Source organism: Protopterus annectens, chromosome 5.part0 (genome assembly GCF_019279795.1).
Source record: "Protopterus annectens isolate FY-2018-M chromosome 5.part0, PAN1.0, whole genome shotgun sequence".
In the NCBI taxonomy this organism is placed as follows: Eukaryota; Metazoa; Chordata; order Ceratodontiformes; family Protopteridae; genus Protopterus; species Protopterus annectens.
The window spans coordinates 1,140,746,738-1,140,769,498 of record NC_056735.1 but is presented as its reverse complement, the minus strand read 5'-3'; the positions used below and the strand labels follow the sequence as shown (position 1 = coordinate 1,140,769,498).

Genomic DNA, 22,761 nt, shown 5'->3' with positions numbered 1-22,761 from the left:
TTGAATGTTAGAAGGGCTAACAGCAGGGCTCTCATTACCTTGATGTTGATGTGGTCTTTTACTCTTACAGTAGAACATTTTCCTTGTACTGAGAGGTGTTGTTGATTTGTTTGTAACACTGCACCCCAGCCCAGATCTGAAGCATCTGTGGATAGCTGTTGTAGTGGTGCTGGGATCTGGAGGTGGGTCCCTGGGTTGGGTCTGCATTGCAGATCTCTACCAGTGGATCTCCTTTTTTAGGCATAGGAGAAGTGGAAGTGGGGAGTCCAAGGGTTATGAATGTTGGGTCCCATAAGTTTTTTAACACCCATTGAATTTTGTGCATGTGGAGTCTTTCCAAAGGCAGCATAGGTATAAGGGATGCCATGTGGCTTAACAGTCTCAGGAATCCCCAAGCTGTCAGGGTGGTTTTGGTAAGGATCTGGTTGAGGTACAGACAGAGTTCCTGAATCTTTTGGGCTGGGATGAAGGCCTTCATGCAGTCTGTGCGGAGTCTGCACCCCAGGAAAATCATGTCCTGTGAGGGAGTCAGGTGAGATTTCTCTATGTTTATAGTGAACCCCAGAAGAGAGAGGGTGTTCAACACCTGTTGTAGATGAAGGAGTAGGAGTTGTTGGTCTTGATGCAGGATGAGTAGGTCGTCTAGGTGCAGGTATATTTGTATACCCTGGGTCCTGCAATGGGTAATGAAGGGGGCTAGACACTTTGAAAACACTCTTGGGGCAGTGGATAAACCAAAAGGCAATGCAGAAAATTGAAAATGACAGGACCCTACTGAAACTCCGAGGAATTTCATGTAGTCCGGATGAATGGGATGTGAAGGTAGGCATCCTTGAGATCTAGAGCTACCATGAATGCCTGGGGGGGATTAGAGGCAAGAGAAGAGGTAAGGTGCTTATTTTGAAACTGGGTACGTGGAGGAAGAGATTGAGAAAGGATAGATCCAGGATAGGTCTCCAAGGACCTTCTTTCCCTGGCACCAGGAACATTCTGGAATAAAAGCCTGTGTTCCTTTGATGGGAGGGGACCTGTTCTATGGTGCCTTGATTGAGAAGTTGATGAATGATGGGTGGGAACAGGTAGATTTGGGTTTTTGGTGGTTGAGGAATCCCTTGGAAAGGTGGGAGCATCCACCAAGTCATGTAATATTCCCTCTGGATAATGGAGAGGACTCAATGTTCTGTTGTAAGTCTCTGCCAGGAAGGAAGGGAGAGGGTGAGTTGAAGGGTTAAGAGGGGTGTCTGGATGCAGAAGGGGTGAGTCACAGTGGAGGAGGCCTGGGTTGGTCAAGCTGGCTCCGAAAGGGCGTGGTAGAGGATCCGAGGGAAATCTGGGAGTAGAAGTCCTTCTCGGCTGTCTACGTCCCTTTGACTGTGGTGCTGAGTGAAAGGATTGCCTTCTTACAAAGGAGGGTTTCTGAGGATTGTTCCTATGATATCTAGGAATAGGGGACACCAGCAGGTGTTTGAGGTTTTGTAATTCTTTGCCCTTCTCTTGGAGGGATTTGAGAAGCTCAGCAGAAGCTTGTCCAAAGAGGGCCTTACTGTCTAAGGGTGCATTCAGAAGTTTAGCTTGAACATCCATGGGAAGGGGCTGTATTCGTACCCAGCAGTAACAATGAAGCACTGATCCAGAAGCAGCAGCTTTGGATGCAGCCTCCCACAGCATCATAGCTGCACTTAATGGAGTGCCTGGTCACTTGGGATGCTGTGGAGAGAAGTGAATTTAGTTGTGCTCTGATAAGGGAAACCTGAACCTCAGACAGAAGAGTGGAAGCTTTTGAAATGGTGTCAAGAACTTACCTTGCCATGTGGGTTTGATAGTTCAGGGCCCCAATGGCCACAGTAGAGGATGTATATAACTTTTTACCTGTCCTGTCCATACATTTAGTGTCTTTATCAGTTGGATAAAGAGCATTAGAAGGTAGTTGTCTGGATGTGCTAGCTGCAGAAACAGCTATAACAGCTAGGTCTGCAGGAGGGTTCTTGTAGAGAAACTGTGTGTCTTGGGGAACCCTGTAAAAATGATCAGGTCATTTGGCTGCTGGGGGTTGGGAGTCTGGTGACTGTGAAGCAGCTAGGAAGGCATTCTGAAAAGCAGGCGGTAAGGGAGGTACAGCTGAGGGAGATGGCTGTTCCATTTGCAAAACATCAAAGTACCTTTTCTTGGATTCTGAAACCTCAGCGGCCTGCCATTTAAAATGTTCCCTCATAAGGGATATAGTATCCCCAAAGCTGAATTCTTCTCCTGGGGATTCAGAAGAAATAGAGTTCTCCTCTTCTGGAGTAATGAATTCCTTGGGGGATTCAATTTGAGTTTCATAGGAGAAGGACTCCACAGAAGATGAATATTCTTCCTCAGACGCATGGATTTGTTGAGGAGTGAGAGTAGAAGGAAGTTGCTATTATTGTAATGGCTGAAAAGCCTGAAACAGACTTTGAGAGAAGGATTCTCAGCCAGGCATCTGTGGGGGCTCAGAATGCTTGGATTTCTGTTTCCTTTTCAAGGGGGTTTGTAGGAGTAATCAGAAGAGAAACAGACGTCGGCCTAGCATGAACAGGAGGAGCAGGGGCTTCCGAGATTTCGAGCCGTGGTTCCCCTCCGCCATCAGACTCTGATGGCTGAATTACCTCAATGGATGTACCTTCTGTATCCTGCACCCTGGCTTCCATTAAGGTTCCTAGGTCTGCTTTGGTAACCGTCATCTGAACGGACTCCGGGTCTTCAATCGCCCCTAGAGCCTGGGATTCGAGCCTTTTTTCGCCTTCTTCAGAGGTGGCTCGTTGGAAGGGCCTACTCCTCCCTCTATGCCTAACGCCAAGCACACTTGTCTGTAACAGTCAAAAGCAATGGTCCGGTCTTTAACGATCTGGAATGCAATCGTCTGAAGAAGCGCGATGCAGATGTGGAACTGGCAAATGGGTGTCCAATGATCACTGCGGCAGAAAAATTCTGATGAGGGTACAACGCAGACGTCACTTTTATACCCAACATCGGTTTCTGGCCCCGGTAACCGACATCACACGTACCCTCCTGGACTAAGACTTTGGTATACTGGCTGGACCGTGGCACTGCAAGCAGCAACTCCCTCCTGTTGTGAATACTGCAACATCATAATAGAAGGACATTTAACTTTCTTAATAATATTGCAAGAAAACCAATCTCCACTCAAGATAAATATAGAAATGAAATATGTGGGGCTAAGGAGTTGTATGTAATTTTCTTTGCCCCCTCCCCTTGCTAGCTTAACCATCTAGCCTCCTCTAGTACCTTAACTTATTTCAATCTTCCTACCTTGGACAGCTCCTTGCACCAGCTTACTGCTGGATGGTGGGGGGAGGGGGGGGCTCCACCTTTTAGGTGGAATCAGCTTTTCAATGCTTTCAATTATGGCCAGAACTCTGGAAGGAAAGAGTTTCCATAAATTCATAGATACTTCAAGGCTAGTGAGCCTTATGACCCAGTTATACTTAACCAGTACCCTTTTCTCAAGCCACACATTTTTTTTCTCTAGGATGGCCATATCAGTGAATCTCAAAGTAAATTTGTGAATACTTCTTCAGTCATCTAGGTTATATTTAAGGAAGATAGTGCACTCACTGCTTAATATGCTTACTCCAGACGTAGAGTTTTAACCTGTCCCTCCACTATGTTTCATCTGTTGGTGAAGATTCAGGCACTTTGCTCTAATATCAGTAGAGTCAGTGGAACTGCAGAGGTACAAGAGGTCCAAGATGACTGGGTCTTTAATGGCTCAGTAAGTAAGACAGATATTTCCCCTCAAAAGTTTAAAAGACACTGAATCAAGAGTTAGATATTCCAGCCTCTCAATAGCCCAGAGCCTTTATTCTTGTCAATGTTTTAGTTAGGAACCTTTGGCGCCTTTCCAAGAAATTTTACATGTTTAGTGACATACATCCTGTAGGGGCCCATTATATTTGATAATTGGTCCAAACAATGCAGAGTGCAATGGAATGATTTTCCCTTTAGACCTTGAGAATATTCTTTTGGCAACTGGCTGTGCTAAATAAAATGATTTCTGGACAATCACTGTCACATGATGGTCAAAAGAGAGAGGGAATTATCAACAAAAGTTCCAAAGTCCCTGACTACATTTTTATTTTGTAGCACTGTGTTTTCTATGAAGGATGATGAAGGTAAGGATAGTCTCCCAAAAGTAACAATGCTACATTTTACAGCATTTAGTTCAAAACCATTTAACTACGTAGAGAGTTTATTTGAGTGGGTTCATTCTGGAAAAATTAGGTGTCAGGGAGTGGCTTAACAACCAGCCCAAGTCTGCAGTCTTCTGCAACCTTTGTTGGCAAAAGGTCTTGGCTCTGCTTGGGAGATCTGAGAAGTAAATGTTGAAAGGGGAAGGTCTCAGTGCTGAGCCCTTTTGGACACTAGTAATCACATTCATATTTTCTAATGAGGTGCTTGCAACTTATTTGTGGGTTCTGTCTTAAGCCAGTTTACACTCCAACTTACCATATACTTGTCAGTTTGTACAGAATTTAGTTTCTGTATGATGCCATTACTGGAAACTGCATCAAAAGTCTTGGCCAGGTCAATATTCACATGTACTGCATGGCCAATGTCTACAGCTTCTGTAACTCTTTCAAATAAGTTTACCAGATTTAGGACACATGATCAACTCTTCACAAAGCCAAGTCTAACAAGATTCTTGATATCAAGTCAAGTCTAATAAGACTCTTGATGGCAGTCAACTGCATCTGGCCTGGATTTTTCATTTTCACTCTGATTTCCCGTGCTGCTAACACACAGTCAAGCTAGATGGTATTTGTATTATCAGCTCCATCAGTACCTCTGTGCCTTCAGTGCTGTCTTGAAACATGCGGTCTTCAAGTAGGTTCAGCCAAAAACATTCCATATGCAAAGGACGAGTAAAGGCATCTAGAGGACTGGATAATGTTACTGCAGCAGCAAGCCCCTCTCCTTTCTCCATGAGACATGACAGCTGGCCTTCAGCCACTCGCCTTTATTCCTCTCACCCCCCAGAGTCAGATCTGCTTCTCCACCCCAGTCATACGCAATACTGGCTACAAATTTTATAGCATCAGATATACTGAGTTTATGTGAACAAAATGTGTTTGTATGTTCACATTTGGCTTTTTCATTTGATAATGTGTGCAACCAAATGCAATTATGTGCATGTACTTGTACACATGTTCATTTATATACACACACACACACGTATCTATATACATACATTTTATATATATATATATATATATATATATATACACACACACACACACACACACACACACACACACACACAAAGTACAGATGTACATCAGTGTGCAATTATATATAAACACACATGCAAGCTGATTTTTAACTATCAAATATGGCAGTTACTGACAAGCTACAGCTTTATCTGGTTTAACAACTACTAACAAAATAAATTTCACTACTTATTATTAATTGTTCCTGTAGTGTTATACTGCATATATTCATTCACTATCGTCTTAGCTCCCAAGTATTATCTTCACTTTTTTACCTTTAAAAACAGGAATATTTGGACACTACAGCTATCCTCTAAACTTTTTCAATCTGTTTTGTGATGCAACTTGGCTTTACAAACTATGTAGTAAATATTTTACGTTCTCAAAACTGTCTGCTATAAGATTACATTATTAATGTCATATTGGTTATAACTCACATTTGATGATTCTGAAAAACAATTACTGGTCATCGATACTGAAAGCAATACTATTATTTTATTAACCCACCTCTACGGTGCACAGAGATGAAGCCCTGACTACGACTCAGAAGACTCATGTTCAACTGGTGGCAGAGATGCTAGAGGTGGGGGGGCCGGGGAGGATGGGTGTTAAGCAACTGCTTCTAGCTCACCTATATGGGGGTAATGGAGATATGTCTGACCCACAGCATGGGTGACATCATGGGGGAGTATTATATACTGCACCATGAAACAGACCTACTGAGCACATGCTGTTTAGTAGGAATGCACATCCTCCACAGGTCTGCAGCTATAAAGGAGTTCAAGTGAACTGCTACAGTGAGTAGGAGCTCCAGAAGGTACAGCATAACAGAAAAATTTCTGCTGGACAACTGAATGATGACCTTGGAAACTGCTCTTGTCAAACTTAAACAACGGGCTGGAGACAGCTATTGCCAGGCAGAGAACAAATGGACTGGAGAAATCTCTTGCCCAGCAGAGAACAAATAAGCACTTCAGGTTGGGGAGGGGTTGGCAATGGGACTAATGGTTAAGACGCATTGAGGACCCATAAAAGAATTAAAATAAATATTTCATTAAGTGTTTCATGCCATTTCCAGTCATTGTCATAATCAAGAATCAAAGTATATGAACACATGTAGGTAGAAACATTAGAATGGTACACTGTTCAGCTGTTCTCTCTCTTACCTTGCCTCATAGACTCCATTGCATTCTCTGGGATAAAACTAAGTAGAGCTCTTGAAGCAGCCAATCGTATAGCTCCAGCCTGAGCAGAACTCCCACCACCAGAGACTGTACAATCCATGTCATGCATACAGAGTCGATCCAGGAACTGGAATGGAAACATCAGCTGCTCCCTGTTAAACATAAAATGATTCTTGGTAACTTTCAAAGAAAAAGATAATCACTGTAGAAAATCAGAGGGGAATGCTGCTTAGATTCAGTACTTTATTATTTTATTTTATTTATTTTACATGTGTTGAAAGGGAATGTCTGACTGAGCTAAAGCCGACTTGATGCACAACTTGCCCTTTTGACAGTTTAAACAGGAAACCAAACACAAGAAATGAAAACAATGTTCAAATTTTATACCCTAACTTTTTACAACATATTTTAATCTGATGGATAACAACATAAATGAAAATAGTTCACATTTGTTAACTGGCCAAGTCCACTGGACACACTTTCAGGGGCAACTTGACAGATGTCTGGTTAAGTGACTTGCTTATTGACAAACAATAGGCAAAATGGAAGCTGTGGGACTCAAATTCAGGACTTTGTAGGATTTGGGTCTAGAAGCACAGTCTTACATATTTGGGTAAAACGTCAGATGAAATAAATGCCTGAAGAAACACACATGTTTCTGTTTAAAACCAAACGAAATGTAGCGAAAAACCACAAATAAATTCCAAAGAAGCAGACCCAGAACTGCATGGCACACCTTTATTAAAAACTGTAACTAAGCGCTTTTGTTTGGTATTAAACCAAACGAAAGTGCTTAGTTACAATTTTTAATAAAGGTGTACCGTGCAGTTCTGGGTCTGCTTCTTTGGAATTTATTCATGTTTCTGTTTAACACATGAGAACCCAGATGGCTAACACAGGAAAATTTCATAAAAGTGTTGCTGGAAAGAACAAGTAGAGCAATTCCTTAAAATCCTCAGGCTTACAAAAATATTTTGGATCGCTTTATTTCCATATTAATACCACATGACAATGATCATATAGCAGAAAGGGGGCGTTATGAACTGCTGTCCTTCGGATGAGACAGATATTAAAAAGACATTCCGTCTGCCTAAGTTTGCGGCACTTCTAGTGGATGTAAAAGATTTTCAGGGCACCTGTTGAAAAGAGTAGGGGCTTTTATTAAATGAAAAGTAATAAACAGGTAGCTCTGGTGGATCTAAAATATCCTTGTTGCACCTGCCAAAAATAGTACGTCTTCTATTAAATGAAAAATAATAAATACAAAAAAGTTTTGGAAAAAAAGTTATGTACTCACAGTAACATTCCATGTATCCTGTCCATTTTCCTTTTTCCCTCAATTAATGGGTTCAGATCAGACTTAAATCTGACTGGGACGCTTCTACCAGATCTTAGGATCCAAAACTCATGAGCTCCTCCATTTACCCATAATGCCCCACCAGCCTAACATACTTCTTACTGAATTTGCTGCCCCTAGATATAAAAGGAGTACATGTTAAAGTTAACAAAGACAGAAAGGAAAAAGGAACCTGGAGCTCAAACAAGAAACAAAGGTTCCTGTAAAATCTCTTCAGATTTTTCCAGAAGCAAAGGGATGGGGGGGCAGGTGCATGGCAAGTTGAGAAAGAATGAAAAATTAGAACACAGATGGAACATTATGGTGAGTACATTTTTATCTGATGATGTCCTTTTCATTCATTCCTCAACTGATCAGACAGAGTCCCCAGCTACTCGAACCTTGGGTGGGCCTCATGGAAGGATATTCTGGAGCACTGTAGAGCCAAAGGCTGCTCTGTTCCTGGAAAACAAATCCTATTTGTAATAAGAAATAAAAGTGTGAGTATTAGTCCAAGTTGCAACTGTAAGTCTCATCTAAGGAAGCCCTTAACCAAAAAGCTGAAGAGACCACCACAGACCTCCAGGAGTGAGCTCTAGGAGGCTTACGCAAAGATCATCCCTTTTTTACTATAGGCAAAGGAAATATAATTAAACAACTTTGGAAACTTTTGCCTAAATCTGTTAGGAGAGAAGGAAACAAACAAACGGTGAGTTTTCCTGAAGTGTTTGCATCTAAAAGTGAAGGTGTCCATGCACATCCAATAGATGGAACATACACTCTTCCTTACTTGAAAAGTTTGGAAAGAAAACTGCAAGCTTAATGACCTGGTTTATGTTGGGCTCAGAATCTACCTTAGGCAAAAAGGAAGGGTTGGTCTACAAGGGCACCCAATCTTTGTGGAAAACCAGGTAAGAGAGTTTAGAAAATACAGCCTGGAGTTAAGACACTCATTTGGCTGATGTGATAATGACTAGACAAATGGTTTTCCAAGCCCTGGTTGATGGTTCAAAGAGAGTCTGGGTTAAGGCTTGAAGGAGAACGATCCTTTAAAGGGGGTCTAAGTAGAAAGGCTTTACATAGTTTAGAAGACGCAAAGGTAGAGAATTTTTGCCCACATGGAAGTTAGAAATGGCAGTCACCTAGGCCTAAACATTTGAAAAACTACTGCCTTCATTGAAAATTGAAGCTAAAAATTAAAGAATAGATGGTACAGGGTCTGAAAGGGGGGGGGGGTCCAAATCCCTGTTAAGGGTCCATAACACAAATTTCTTTTATTTACTTTTGTAAATTGTTCTAGAGGAAGCTTTTTGAGAAGATAAGATATGATGAACTGGGGAGCAGAGCCTGACATATCTAGCAATCAATGGATTGGGAGAAACCATGCAGTCAGCTTGAGGCCTGTTAAGTCTGGATGAGTCATCTCTGTTGGGTGGGAGAGGAGGTCTGGAGTTGTATCCATTATCCAGGGAGGATGAAGAAGGCAAGGCCAGACAAAGTGGAACCAAATCTGGCAAAGCCAGAAGGGGGCAAATTAGTTTTAGTCTGCTCTTTAACTGGGATGCTTCCTGTAGAAATTTGTGAATGAAAAGCAGCGGTGGGTAAGGATCAAGGAGACATGGACTAGAGCATTTCTCTCGCAGTGACTTACCCGTTGGAGGGATCACAGCAAAGAACCTGCTGCGCTTGTTGTTTAGGGGACAGGCGATGAGACTACAGCATGGCTGGCCCCATCGATGGTACATTCCCTCCGTCACTTTGACATTTTGAAACCACTTGTGAGGAATCAGAATGGGCCTGCTTAGTTTGTCCGCTGGATTTCTCTGGAATGTGCATTGCTATTAGAAAGTGACCAGAAGAGATCTCCCATTACCACATACTCACTGCTTCTCAACAGGGCAGATCAGACTTGGTTCCTCCCTGTCTGTTGATGTACCAGACCACCGACATATTGTCCTTCTAAGTGCCAATTATCCTGGATGGAAGAGCATCCTGAAAGAACTGCAATATTAGGGGAACCTGCTCGCATTTCCAGGACATTGATATGCATCTTGGCCTGTTTGGGGAACCATGTACCTTGGACTGTCCTTCCCAAGTCATACCCCCCCCCCCCCCAGTTGGGAGGTGTCCATGGTCACCATGGCTGTTGGCAGGTGGAGAGCAAATGGACGAATTTCCGAGAGTTTGTTCAAATGAATCCATCAAAGAAGAAGCCTTTTGCATGCCAGTGTGATCTCGACTGGAGCGGTTAAAGGATGCTGAAGAATGGACCATTGGATAGACAGGGTCCATCGAAATATTCATATGTAAAACCTGGTAAGAGGAACAAGGGTATTAGCAGCTGCCAAGGCTTGCAAAATTAGCTGTGCCAAGGAGAAGAATTTTGAATTACTTTCATTACCTGGGACCTCAGTGTCTGGATTTGAGCAGGATGAAGGGATGCTATCTGATTGATTGTGTCCAGACGAACACCAATGAACTATGTATGTTGCGCAGGTGTGAGATGTGATTTGTTGTAATTGACTGTGATGCCCATATGGATGCACAACTGGAGCAAGTAGTCCCTTGCTTGCAGGAGTTGATGCCTGGTTGGGTTAGACAGGAACCAGTTGATTTAAGTATGGAAGCCTTGGAATCCCAGCAGTCTCAAGTGAGCTATTACTATTGCCATGCATTTGGTGAACACCCTGGGGGCTGTGGTGAGACCAAAGGGCAGTGCTCTGAATTGGTAATGACTGGCTCCCAGCCAGAAGGGCAGATATCTTCTGGAATGCCTGTTCATTTTTATGTGACAGTACACATCCTGAGGATCTGTCTAGCCATCAAATCGTCCCTTTGCAGGAGAGGCAAAATGTACTGAACTATAACCATCTGGAACCTTGAATACTGCATGGACTGATTCAGTTTGATGAGATCCAAAATTGGTCTAAATTCCCCTGTCTTTTTTGGCACCAATAACAATCCTGAATAGGTCCTGAATTCTCCATGGTCTGGGGGGACCTCTTGCATGACTCTCTTCTAGCAGCTTTTTTTTTTATTATTCCTAATGCCTCTGCCAACCTCTGATTGGATGGAACATCATGGATTCTTTTCATTTTGATTGGACAGGTTAGAGAAAATGGTATAACATCTGGATATGACTGTTTGCACCCCAGAATCCTTTGTTACACAGCCACACTTTCTGGTGCAGAGATAAGCATCCCCAGACTGCCTCCAAAGGGAAACAGTCGGACCTCTTTTCAGGAGCGCTGGTAGGGCTTTATCCAAGAAGGAATCCCTGAAGCCCTGGTTTTGTAGGCCACCTCTGCTGCGAGTATGGAGTCTTCCATTTGAGTTCCCCCTCTGCCTCTGGGAGAACTACCTCCATATGAGTCTTGAAAAGGACCCTGGGATTTGCAAAACCAGTTTTTCTACCTCCCTGTTGATTCCTTGAGAAAGATCTTTGAGAAGTTGAAAAACGTACACCCACAGCAGACAGGGTCTTTTCCTCTTGCTCACATCTGGCATGTGTCCTTTACCTTGGAGCCAAACAAGGAAGATCATCAAAAGGCGCATTGATGAACGATTCAGTAGTTCTGGGTTGGAGATTGCTCTGTAAGCCAGGCACAGGTCTCCCCTCATCCTCCTTGATTCAAAATGTCCAGGCAGCAAGTAGTGGGGCTTGTTTAATGTTAGCCAAACCTAGTAAAGATTCTATTGTCACAGGTCATCTTTTCATTTTTCTAGAACTGTTTCACATGTACAATTTAAACAAACACTCCCAGTGAGCTTCTATGACAGAATCATCCATAAAGCTTATTAAACAAATTATCCAGATAAACTGAACACAAGCACAAAAAACTCAGCATTTATCTCCAGTAATATAGACTCCAAACATTTTAAGACCTAAATCCATGCTCCTGGCAATATAATTTGTACTGTGAACCCAAAATGACATTGTCAAAATAGGCCAGTAAACCCAGAAATACAATGCCATTACAATCTTGTACTCTCTTGTTACTGCTGAAACACTGGTATAACAGAGCTACGAAAAGCATTCATACAATGACCAGCAAGCAAAGAGTTCATTGGGCACTCCTATTTACCTCCCCCCTCAGTATATAAAGTCCTTTTTGTTCATGGCCATTCACTATGAAGTGCAACCCACAAATTATTACACACACACACACACACACACACACACACACACATCCATAATAAGTAATTCTTGCAGGCAAGTATTACATATTTGGTTCATAATTTTCAAGGATATCTACGCTCCATAAATATCAAGAAACCAGGAGACACAATTCTTGCTGGATATATTTCTTTGTAAACCATAACATGTCTAACATCTTTACTTGGCGGTCAATCCTCCCACCATTTCTTTTAATGATGCACATGAGTCTCAAATTCAAAGCTGTGACATTTGGCTCAAAGCTTGTAGCTTGTAGTCATAGAAGAAGTAAAATACGCCTTAAATTTCATAATTTACTTTCTTCATTAAAAAAATAATTACATAATATAATACACTATACTCAGCCAGTCCTGTCCAATATCAGTTGTTAAAGACTTCAACTGACTGTTCTAACACCTTCTATATTTACCAGTTATACCTCAGCTAGCCAAACAGAAGCATCAATACCATCATAGGTTGGTACTAGGCTATCGGCCCCAGGGCCTACACAAGCCTAGCCATAACAATTCCCTGGCTATTTCTTCCCACAATATTTGCTTCCCTGGACCTCTGTCTAGCAGGGTGACTGACATGATCCCTGGGGTGAATGTCCTATCTCCCATCCAATCGGCAAGATTCCTTTTGAAGAGGGCCAAAGAGGCGCGCTGCTTGACAGGTATGGGCAAGTTTATTAGAGTATGGGGAGTCTCTGGGTCAGGAACCTATCCCTCCAGCATGTTTTGTTCATTGTGATGACAAGGTTTAGATCCCTGGAGCGTGTGGCTCTGAGGGATTGGGATTTCTTTAAGTGTAGCATGTCCAACAGCTCTGGGTTTGACATGGCCTTGTATGTTAAGCAGAGATCGCCTCTGAGTAAACGATATGTGACAGAGTATAGCTGGTGTTTTTTTTTTTAGACGGTCAGCATAGGGCATCTGCTTTAAGTCTGTGATTCTTTTAGTGAGGTACTTCTGCGGCCTTTCCAGTTGTTGCAGGTCTCTTGAGATGTACATACCAAACGGGGCATTGTATTCTATAATGGGTTTAACGAGGGGATGAGTACAGTGGGACAATGACTTCCTTTTTTCTGGATGAAAAGCCCTTAGTGATGAGGTGTGCCACATAGAAGGATTTCCTGACTGTAGTGGCGATGCGGCTATTGAATGTGAGACCACTGTCCACCTGTGTCCCTAAGTCTCTTATCACACTTTTGGTGTTTATTGTACTGCCACCTATGTGGTAATTCATGGGTACATGTTTTTTTCCCAAAGGGGATAACTATAAATTTCTTGACATTGAGCTTCAACCCATGGCTCTGACACCAAGCACCTGTTTCTGTAAGGCCCTTTTGTAGAACATCCACATCATTTGGGGATTCAATAATGGCTCCCAGTTTGCAGTTGTCTGCGAACTTTGTTAGAGTCCCTTAGTGTTGGCCTGTACTTCAGAGAAGTAGATGCCAAACAATAGCGGTCCCAGGACTGAACCCTGAGGTACTCCACTTGTCTCTTGTCTAGAGCTGGATTTGGAGTTGGCTACTTTTACAGTGTGGGTTCTGTCAGTAAGCCAGTTGGCAACCCATCGAGTGACATAGGGATTAATGCCCAGCTTAGTAAATTTACCTGTGATTCCAGAGTGGGGGATGGTGTTGAAGACCTTGGCAAGGTCCAGATAGGCTGTGTGGACCACCTTACCCTCGTCCACAGCTCTGGAGACTGATTTGAAGAAGTCAATCAGGTTAAGGAGGCAAGATTGGTCCCTCACGAACCCAAACTGGGTGTGGTCCAGTGTTTGAAGGTTGCCAATGTCTTTGTTTATAAGTTCCATGATAATACGTTCCATGGCCTTGCAGATCAGGCTCGTCAGACTGATGGGGCGGTAGTTCCCAGGAGTGGGATAACTGCAGCTGTGCGCCACTCAGTGGGCACGAAGCCTGAGGTGAGGCTATGATTAAACATGACACTTAGGTGAGGTGCCATTTCATTTTGTAGTTCATGTAGTACACAGCCTGGGATGTTGTCTGGTCCCATGGATGCTGTAGTCTTAGCTTTGGAGAATGCGGTTTTACCTGTGTGGCTGTTATTACCGGAATTTGGCAATCTTTCGGTATTGAGATGGGCCCTTGAGGGGGGTGAAGTTGGCAATGAATCGATCTGCCAGGATACTGGCAATATCCTTGGGATCAGTATATTTAATGCCATTCTGCTGTAGCTCAGAGCAGATCTGGGCATTGCCATTTAGATTCTTGACATAGTTACAGAATGCCTTGTGGTTGTCTTTGGAATCTTTGGCAATTTTATTTTCGTAACTAACTTTGGATGACTTTATGAGGGATCTCAGCTTCTTAATGAGGCTGGTAAGGGAGTTTTTTGCATCCTAGGATTTTCCTCTTTTTTGCAACAGTTTCTTCCTTTTGATGCAAAGTTTGTTTATGGCAGGGGACCACCAGATTGGCTTCCTTTTTTTTGGAGGAGAGCGTCTTGGTTCTATTTGGGATGGCACGATTCATGCACGAGTGGATGTGTTCATACACTGCCTTAGTGTAGGATTCAGCAGTCAGACTTTCAGTTCCCATCTGCATGGGTGTCATGAAGCTTGTCACTTCTGACTTGAGTAGCATGAAGTTGGTTTTGGAGAAGTTTTTTATGGAGGTTTCCTTACTGGGGTTGGGGGTGGGGACGGATTTGACTGTAAAGGGTGATTAGCTTATGGTCACACCTGACCAACGAGGGTGTGATTATGGGTGCGGAGCATTGATTTCCCATGATGGTAATGACCAGGTCTAGGATATTGGAGTCCCTGGTGGGACTATGGATTAGTTAATCCAGGGCATTGGAATTCATGAATTCCAAGAACCGCTGGGCAAAGGTGTTGTTACACAAGTAGTTTTCCCAGTTAATGGCAGGGTAGTTGAAATAACCCAGTATTAGGGTGTTTAGTTGTATCTTAATATTTTCCAGTATGTTTAGAAAGGTGTAGTGAGAATCTTGGAGCATGGTGGGGGATCTGTAGCAAGCTACAATTTGGATTGCAGTCTTACCTAGTGTTAGTTGCACCTGGAGAATTTCAGATGCCTTGTGTTGGGCAACTAGCCTGGTGGTGTGAATATCCTTGGTGAATATGGACACTCCACCTTTAGTGTTTCGGTCCTGGTTTGGTGGCCGAAAAGTTTGGTAAGAGTTGTAGCCTGGTACTGCACGGGTGCTCTCTGGAGCCTTGAACCAGGTCTCAGTTACTGCACAGATATTGATGTTCTCCATTTTTAGGAGTGTCACATGAAACAATGTCCCAAATGATAGGGAGAAGATACGGTGTCCTTGGTGTCTGACTCACAGGGAGCAAAAGGAAGAAAACAATCCATGCAGGGCAGTTCATCTCTCTCAAATTCTGGGGTACCTGAATCTTCTAAAGGAAATTCTACCCTTCTTTTTCTACATGGGGCCCTCATACCTCAGGTATTTCAACAGCCACCTATCTGGACTTCAGGAAAGACACAAAATCCAGAGCCATCTGGAAAAATTGTTGACAGGAAACCTGGGAAATAGGTGGGTTGAGGCACCGGCTGACCTAGGCTGAGGTAAACTGACAGGGACCAGTTTGGCCTTTGGTGTTTTGAAAGTCACAGAGTCAGAGAAAATGCTTTACAAGATGATCGATACCTCAATTCGGTCTCCAGGATCCTTCTTGTGAATGCAGACAGTGGGGGAGTGCCCTACCCCCTGGTGACAAGAATGTCAGCCTCTGAAACTGTGGACCCCCTGACACTCGCAGGCACACTGGTTTCTTTAGAAAGAGATTGCGCAGCTAATGACAAGGAGACCAGCAGAGTGTTCTTGCCAGAGGCCTCAACAAACAGACTCTCTAGATGAGGATGTGAATAGGCCTTACTGGGTCTGAAGCCACAGGACCTCCAGTAGACATCCATCCAATGTACTTCCCTCTATCTTCCTTTGATCTGTAATGCTTATGGGCATTTTTCTTTTTTACAGGCGTATGACAGTACTGCAGAAACATGCATGTGCCCCCATATCAGCTGCAAATTTCCAAAGACGTTAAACTCTTCTTCTGGTTGTCTTCATTGTGAAGCTAGCACAATGTGGACAAGCATCCAGACTATGCTCAGGGTGAAGGAAAGCGAGGCATTGGGAGTGATGTAGGGAACCGGTTTCCTGCAGTCAATACAGTTATTCACTTTAACAATAAAATCCAAGTCAGAGTTGCTAAATTCATGAGACTACCTATAATAGCACTACAGAAAGACAAGAAAATGACTTAGTGGATTACTTATCTTCCCTCTGGAAGCAGACGGGCTAATGATGCTGTGATCATGCACACTTAGCAAACTGAACAGCAAGAAAGATCTGAAGATGGCATTGGCTGATGCCCCCCCCCCCCCCAGTTCCTCCGATTCTTAGGTGGCTATAGGAGGGAATTGTCCAAAGCCCTGAGGGAAGATACAGCTTTGGAAGTCGGGCCACCTGTGGGCAGGATGTCCCACTGGTGATGAGTTCACCTGGAATAGTATGATGAAAATCAAAACATTCCTGTTTCTTATTCGAGGTATAGCCTGGGATTTATTTTTTCAGAGAATCAGACGCCACAGTTTCTTCTTTGGACTATATACTAGGTTTCCAACTACACTTGTTACATTTTCCAAATATTTTCCTATATTTTAAGTTGCATAGTAACAAAAGACTTTATTTCCCTTTCTTGCCATACATCTCTTAAATTTGCCTTCTATCCAACTCTACTAGACCAGCCACCAAAACAGTTTCCTAACAGCTCAGTTTTTTGGTAAAGTAATTTGACCATGGCAGCACTACATCTATCAAGATTTCTCACCAATTTCACATATGACAGTTCCTTAGTCTGATACTCCATTTATAATAACAGTTTTGTTTAAAATATTACTACTCAACCCATCAAGAATATGATTACCTAAATTTAAACTGATACAACTTAAACTTTTATCAAACATGACAATATTAGTACTATAAGTCATATCTACTATTTTCTATAAACCCAGTCAATCCGGTCTTCTATTAGATTTTATGTTTGGGGCACTTGAACAGAACATTCCAGAAAGTACTTGTACAAATATAAGACGTGTCTTAATATGCAATGTATTTCTAGAATATGATGCATGGTTTGGACCAACAAGTATTTAAAGATTTTATGTCTCCTATTTGTTTGTCTTTCTTTTTCTTAACTCATCCTCTAACACAAAACACACACCTACATTCACGGAGGCTCTCAATAAAAACCTGCCCAAGCATCAGGGACATCCAAAGCATAAACGCAAGCAAACTCCACCCCCCAACACAACCCAAATGACACACAGCCCACAAACTCAGTCTGCCATTCAACCACAGCCCATAAGGCATAACAATGTACCCAACACTCTAGTCATAGGTGACTCTATAGTCAGGCACACTGATGTTCCACTCACTAGACTAAACAAGGAGAAAGTTACTGTCAGCTGCCTGTCAGGTGCCAGGATCCGCCACATAAAGCATGCATTCAGGTCACTCCCCAATAAGTACAAATATGATACTGTCATTGTTCATGTTGGCGTGAATGACCTGAGACGTACCTCCCTGGACTACATGAAAAGAGATATGGAGGAGCTCTCCGATCTTGTATCCCAGGCAGGTATGACCCTAACCCTGAGTAGCTTCCTGCCATCACCCAGAATGATACCACAGTACAAGGACAAAATGATTGACTTCAACAATTGGCTAAGCTTCTGGTGTCATTCTAAGGGGATCCAGTATTTGTTTGCCTGGGACGACATGATCGACAGACCACGATGCTTTGCCAGAGATCGCCTGCACCTGTCGCCCTTAGGATTCCGGATACTGGCTAAGGCTCTTGCCACCCCTATAGTGCCTTTTTTTAGGCAAGGTTCAAATGACAATTTCACCACAGTAACAGGTACAAGCAAGCAAAATCTGAGGGTAATGCTACTCAGTGCTAGAATTCTAAACCTCAAAATGCACTCACTCGAGGCACTCCTTAAAATGGAGAACATTGACATCTGTGCAGTGACAGAGACCTGGTTCAAAGCTCCAGAGAGCACCCTTGCATTACCAGGCCACAATTCATACCACACCTTTCGGCCACCTAACCCAGAATGAAGCACTAAAGGTGGAGGCGTGTCCATATTCATTAAGGATATCCACACCTCCAGGCTAGTTGCACAGCATAATGCATCCGAGATTATCCAAGTGCAACTAACTCTGGGCAAGACCGCAATCCAAATTGTAGCTTGCTACAGACCCCCCCCACCATGCCCTAGGATTCACACTCATTTCTTGATACACTGAAAAATATTAGGGTACAACTCAACACCCTAATAATGGGCGATTTCAACTACCCCACCATTAACTGGGAAAACTACTCATGTACCAACACTTTTGCTCAATGTTTTCTAGAATTCATAAATTCCAACGCCTTGGATCAACTTATTCACACCCCCACCAGGGGCAGCAATATCCTAGACCTGGTCATTACCAACATGGGAAACCGGTGTTCCACACCAGAGGTCAATTTCTCGTTGGTCAGATCCGACCACAAGCTAATCAGCCTAGACATCCACATCCCACCCCCACCCCCCCAATTAGGGAAAACATCGTAAAAAACTTCTCCAAAGCCAACTTCACACTTCTTAAGACAGAAGTGGCAAACTTCATGACACCCATGCAGACGGACAATAGAGGTATGACTGCCGAATCCTACACAAATGCACTTTATAAGCACTTACACGAGTGCATGGATCATGCTATCCCTAATAGAACCAAGATGTTATCCTCCAAAAAAAAGAAGCCAATCTGGTGGTCCTCTGCCATAAACAAACTCTAAAACAGAAGAAAGAAACTGTTGCAAAAAAGAGTAAAATCCCATGACTGGAGGAACTCCCTGGTCAACCTCAGTAAGAAGCTGAGATCCCTCATAGAATCCTCCAAAGCTACTTACGAAAACAAAATTGCCACTGACTCTAAAGACAACCACAAAGCATTCTATAGCTATGTCAAGAATCTAAATGGGAACACTCAGATCTGCTCTGAGTTACAGCACAATGGCACTAAATATACAGAACCAACTGATACTGTCAACATCCTAGCAGATAGGTTCAGTGCTAACTTTACCCCCCTCTCACCCCCTAGAGGGCCCATCTCTATACCGGAAGAATGCAAAGTTCCTATAATCATGGCTGCACAGGTAAAAAACACACTCTCCAAAGCCAAGAACACAGCATCCATGGGACCTGACAATATCCCAGGCTGCGTTCTACATGAACTACAGAATGAACTGGCACCCTACCTAAGTACCATGTTCAATCATAGCCTCACCTCAGGCTTTGTACTCACTGAATGGCGCACCGCGACGGTTATCCCACTCCACAAAGGGGGAGCCACGACGGACCCCGGGAACTACCACCCCATTAGCCTGACAAGCCTGGTCTGGAACGTATCATCGTGGAACTCATAAACAAAGACATTGGTAATCTCCAAACTCTGGACCCTACCCAGTCTGGATTTGTAAAAGGCAGATCATGTCTCCTAAACCTGATTGACTTCTTTGAAGCAGTCACCAAAGCCATAGATGAGGGTAAAATGGTTCATACAGCTTATCAAGATCTCGCCAAGGCTTTCTACACCATCCCCCACTCTGGAATTACAGATAAGCTCACTAAACTAGATATAAATCCCTATGTCACAAGATGGGCTGCCAACTGGCTCACGGATAGAACCCACACTGTGAAAGTAGCGGATTCCAAATCCAACATCAGACCAGTGACAAGTGGAGTACCACAGAGTTCAGTCCTGGGTCCTCTCCTGTTTGGTATCTACTTCTCTGAAGTGCAGGGCAACACAGAAGGTCTTTGGCTAACAAAGTTTGCAGATGACTGCAAACTAGGAGCCATAATCGAAACTCCTAATGATGTGGACAAACTACAAAAGGGCCTCACTGAGACAGATACCTGGTGTCAAAGCCTTGGCCTGAAGCTCAATGCCAAAAAGAGTATTGTCATCCCCTTTGGTAAAAACTCTGTACCCATGAACTACCACATAGCTGGTAGCCTACTTAATGCCGAAAATGTGATAAGAGACCTTGGGACACAAGTGGACAGTAGTCTCTCCTTTGATAATCATATCACCACAGTGGTCAGGAAATCCTTCTACGTGGCTCATCTCATCACAAAAGGATTCTCATCCAGAAAAAAAAAGAGGTCATTGTTCTCCTCTACTCATCACTCATTAGACCCATTATAGAGTACAACGCCCCTTTTTGGTATGTACCTCACAAGACATCTACAAAAACTGGAAAGACCACAGAAATACCTCACAAAGAGGATTACTGGCCTCAAACAGATGCCCTATGCAGACCGTCTCAAAAAACTACAGCTTTACTCCATAGCATATCGCCTACTCAGGGGCGATCTCTGCCTAACATACAAAGCTATGTCAAACCCAGAGCTGTTGGACATGCTCCACTTAAAGAAATTCCAATCCCTCCGAGCTACACGCTCTAGGGACCTAAACCTGGTCTCCACAATAAACAGAACATGCTGGAGGGATAGATTCCTATCCCAGAGACTTCCCATACTCTGGAACAGACTACCTATCTATGTCAAACAGAGCTCCTCATTAGCACACTTCAAGAAAAATCTTGATGACTGGATGGGAAATGGGAAATTCACCCCAGGGATCACTTCTGTGGCTCTGCTCGACAGGGGTACAGGAAAATAATTTTCTTGGGTAGCGAAAGCCAGGGTACATTTTTTGGCTAGGCTTGTATGGCCTAGTACCTACATATGAACCTATAAAGCATAAACTACTTATACCAGTTTGTAGTTACACTGCATTAATGATTAAATTGGTATCCACAAGTTTTGATGCCACTTCACTGACACAGGATCATACACACTGATGAATCATCACATTCTCACGTCCATTTACATATACAACCCTAAAGCTCATGGAAAACTACAAAATGTCTTTTAGTAAGTTGCCTGTTATGAGGAGCTAAAAAACTTATCGTATTAGAGTATTCTTTTTTCCAAGTGCTTTTTTTTTTACCTCCTATGACTCACCTAATCAAGTTCTCCCCTTGCTGACTCAGCTCATTCATTCACTTGTATGAGGGACAAAAACAGTACTGTTACAGGGGCAACAGCTGTTGTAGAAAATTGTCATACATGCAGTTATGAAGGCTATTTCTACCCTCACTGGCTCTTCTTTAGTCCTACCCACACTACAGGAACATGGATATGGGCTACATGCGTCATTGTGAGGACTTGCACTGCTCAACCCTACATGAGTACAAAATCCTGTGCACTCAATGATGTTGACCACTAGGTAGTGGATTGGTGAACTAAACAGAAGTCTACCCTCCAAGGAATTGAGGTTTGTGGTAGCTTTCATACCTGCACTACCCTACCCTCCCGAAGAGAATGCCCATCTTCCCCTAATAGTGTCATCCAGTCCATGAACTGCTAATCAAACTCAGATTGCCAAGGCTATTGCCAGGGCTCTATCCCTCTATGTCCCCTTTGCACTGGCACACAACAGCCTTCTTCCTTTTGAAAAGGTTATACATCATAACCTGCCAAAAAGCCTAATCTTGTAATCTTTCATTATCAGACACTGGTCTAATATCCTGCAACATACAAATATCACCATAAATGTCCTCCAAAATTACTTTAAATTGTTCAGATTTAAGGTCCAAATCTTCAAGTCCCTTCATCTTTACTGTTGTGCATGTCTATTGACTCAGTCGTCAACAGTCCACCATTAGAGCCTTTTGTTCCTGAGGCTCCAGCTTGAGTTCAGTACCCTCTTCTAAAGCAGAAAAAGTACTGTTTAAATGAACACCCACCTTATGTGGATCCTGTATAACACTGGAAGCATTAGCTCTAATCACTGCAAAACCTTTGTCAACAGAACCTTCAATAATTAACTCTTGTAACTATTCTTCTACAGTTTGATTATTTTTCGGCAGAAAAATCCTTACAACTAATATACAGTGCAGGTTTTAATACAAGTAACATTTCTTGAACCCCCTCCCCCCAGCTTCACATTCCTCCCTTTCGACTTTGAATTACAACTTTCTGCTAGTGTTATGTTTATGAGTCTTAACTGTTTAGCTCTAAAATCTCTCTTTAAATTAGGTAAACCTAAACCACCTTGTTCTACTGGAAGGATCAACTTATCCCACTTGATCCTTGCCCTCTTCCCCTCCCAGATAAAATCCTTCAACTCTTTATTAATTATTGCCCACAACTTCTCCCCTGGTTGATAAAAATATGGCTGATGTGTATACAAACTAAAGGGACTAAAAATATTTTCACTGCTTGTATTTTGCTATCCATATCAATACACAAGAGCTTTAGTCTCTACCCACAGATCCTTATCTGCCATAACAGAAAGCTTTTTAATCCATATTCCTAAATGCTTCATTTTATTGTAATCCCATAAATATGGATATACAGTGGATATAAAAAAATTACACACCCCTGCTAAAATGCCAAGTTTTTGTGATAAAAAAATGAGACCACAATAAATAATTTCAAAACTATTCCCACCTTTAATGTGACCTATAAACTGTACAATTCATTTGAAAAACAAACAAATCTGCTAGGGGAAAAATATAAAAAATAAAAAACGTACAATAAGCTGGTTGCATAAGTGTGCACACCCTTCATTAATTTTATGTCATAAAATAATCAGGAACTGTCAAAATGCTCCACAACACAGAGATATCTCCAACTGTTATCAGGTACAAAATAATATCATCTGTAAATAAAGCCAACTTTTCTTGATTACCATA

The 22,761-nt window shown here is 42.7% G+C and overlaps 1 protein-coding gene across 2 annotated transcripts in view; it reads right to left on the bottom strand.

Moving 5' to 3' along the window:
* MRPS9 (mitochondrial ribosomal protein S9) overlaps positions 1–22,761 on the bottom strand; it is a 1,235,001-nt gene that overhangs the window by 171,573 nt on the left and 1,040,667 nt on the right. For both annotated transcript variants that reach the window (XM_044070995.1, XM_044070996.1), the window contains one exon: positions 6,419–6,588. In XM_044070995.1, coding sequence (XP_043926930.1) covers positions 6,419–6,588 — 170 coding nt within the window. The remainder of the gene's footprint in view (positions 1–6,418; positions 6,589–22,761) is intronic.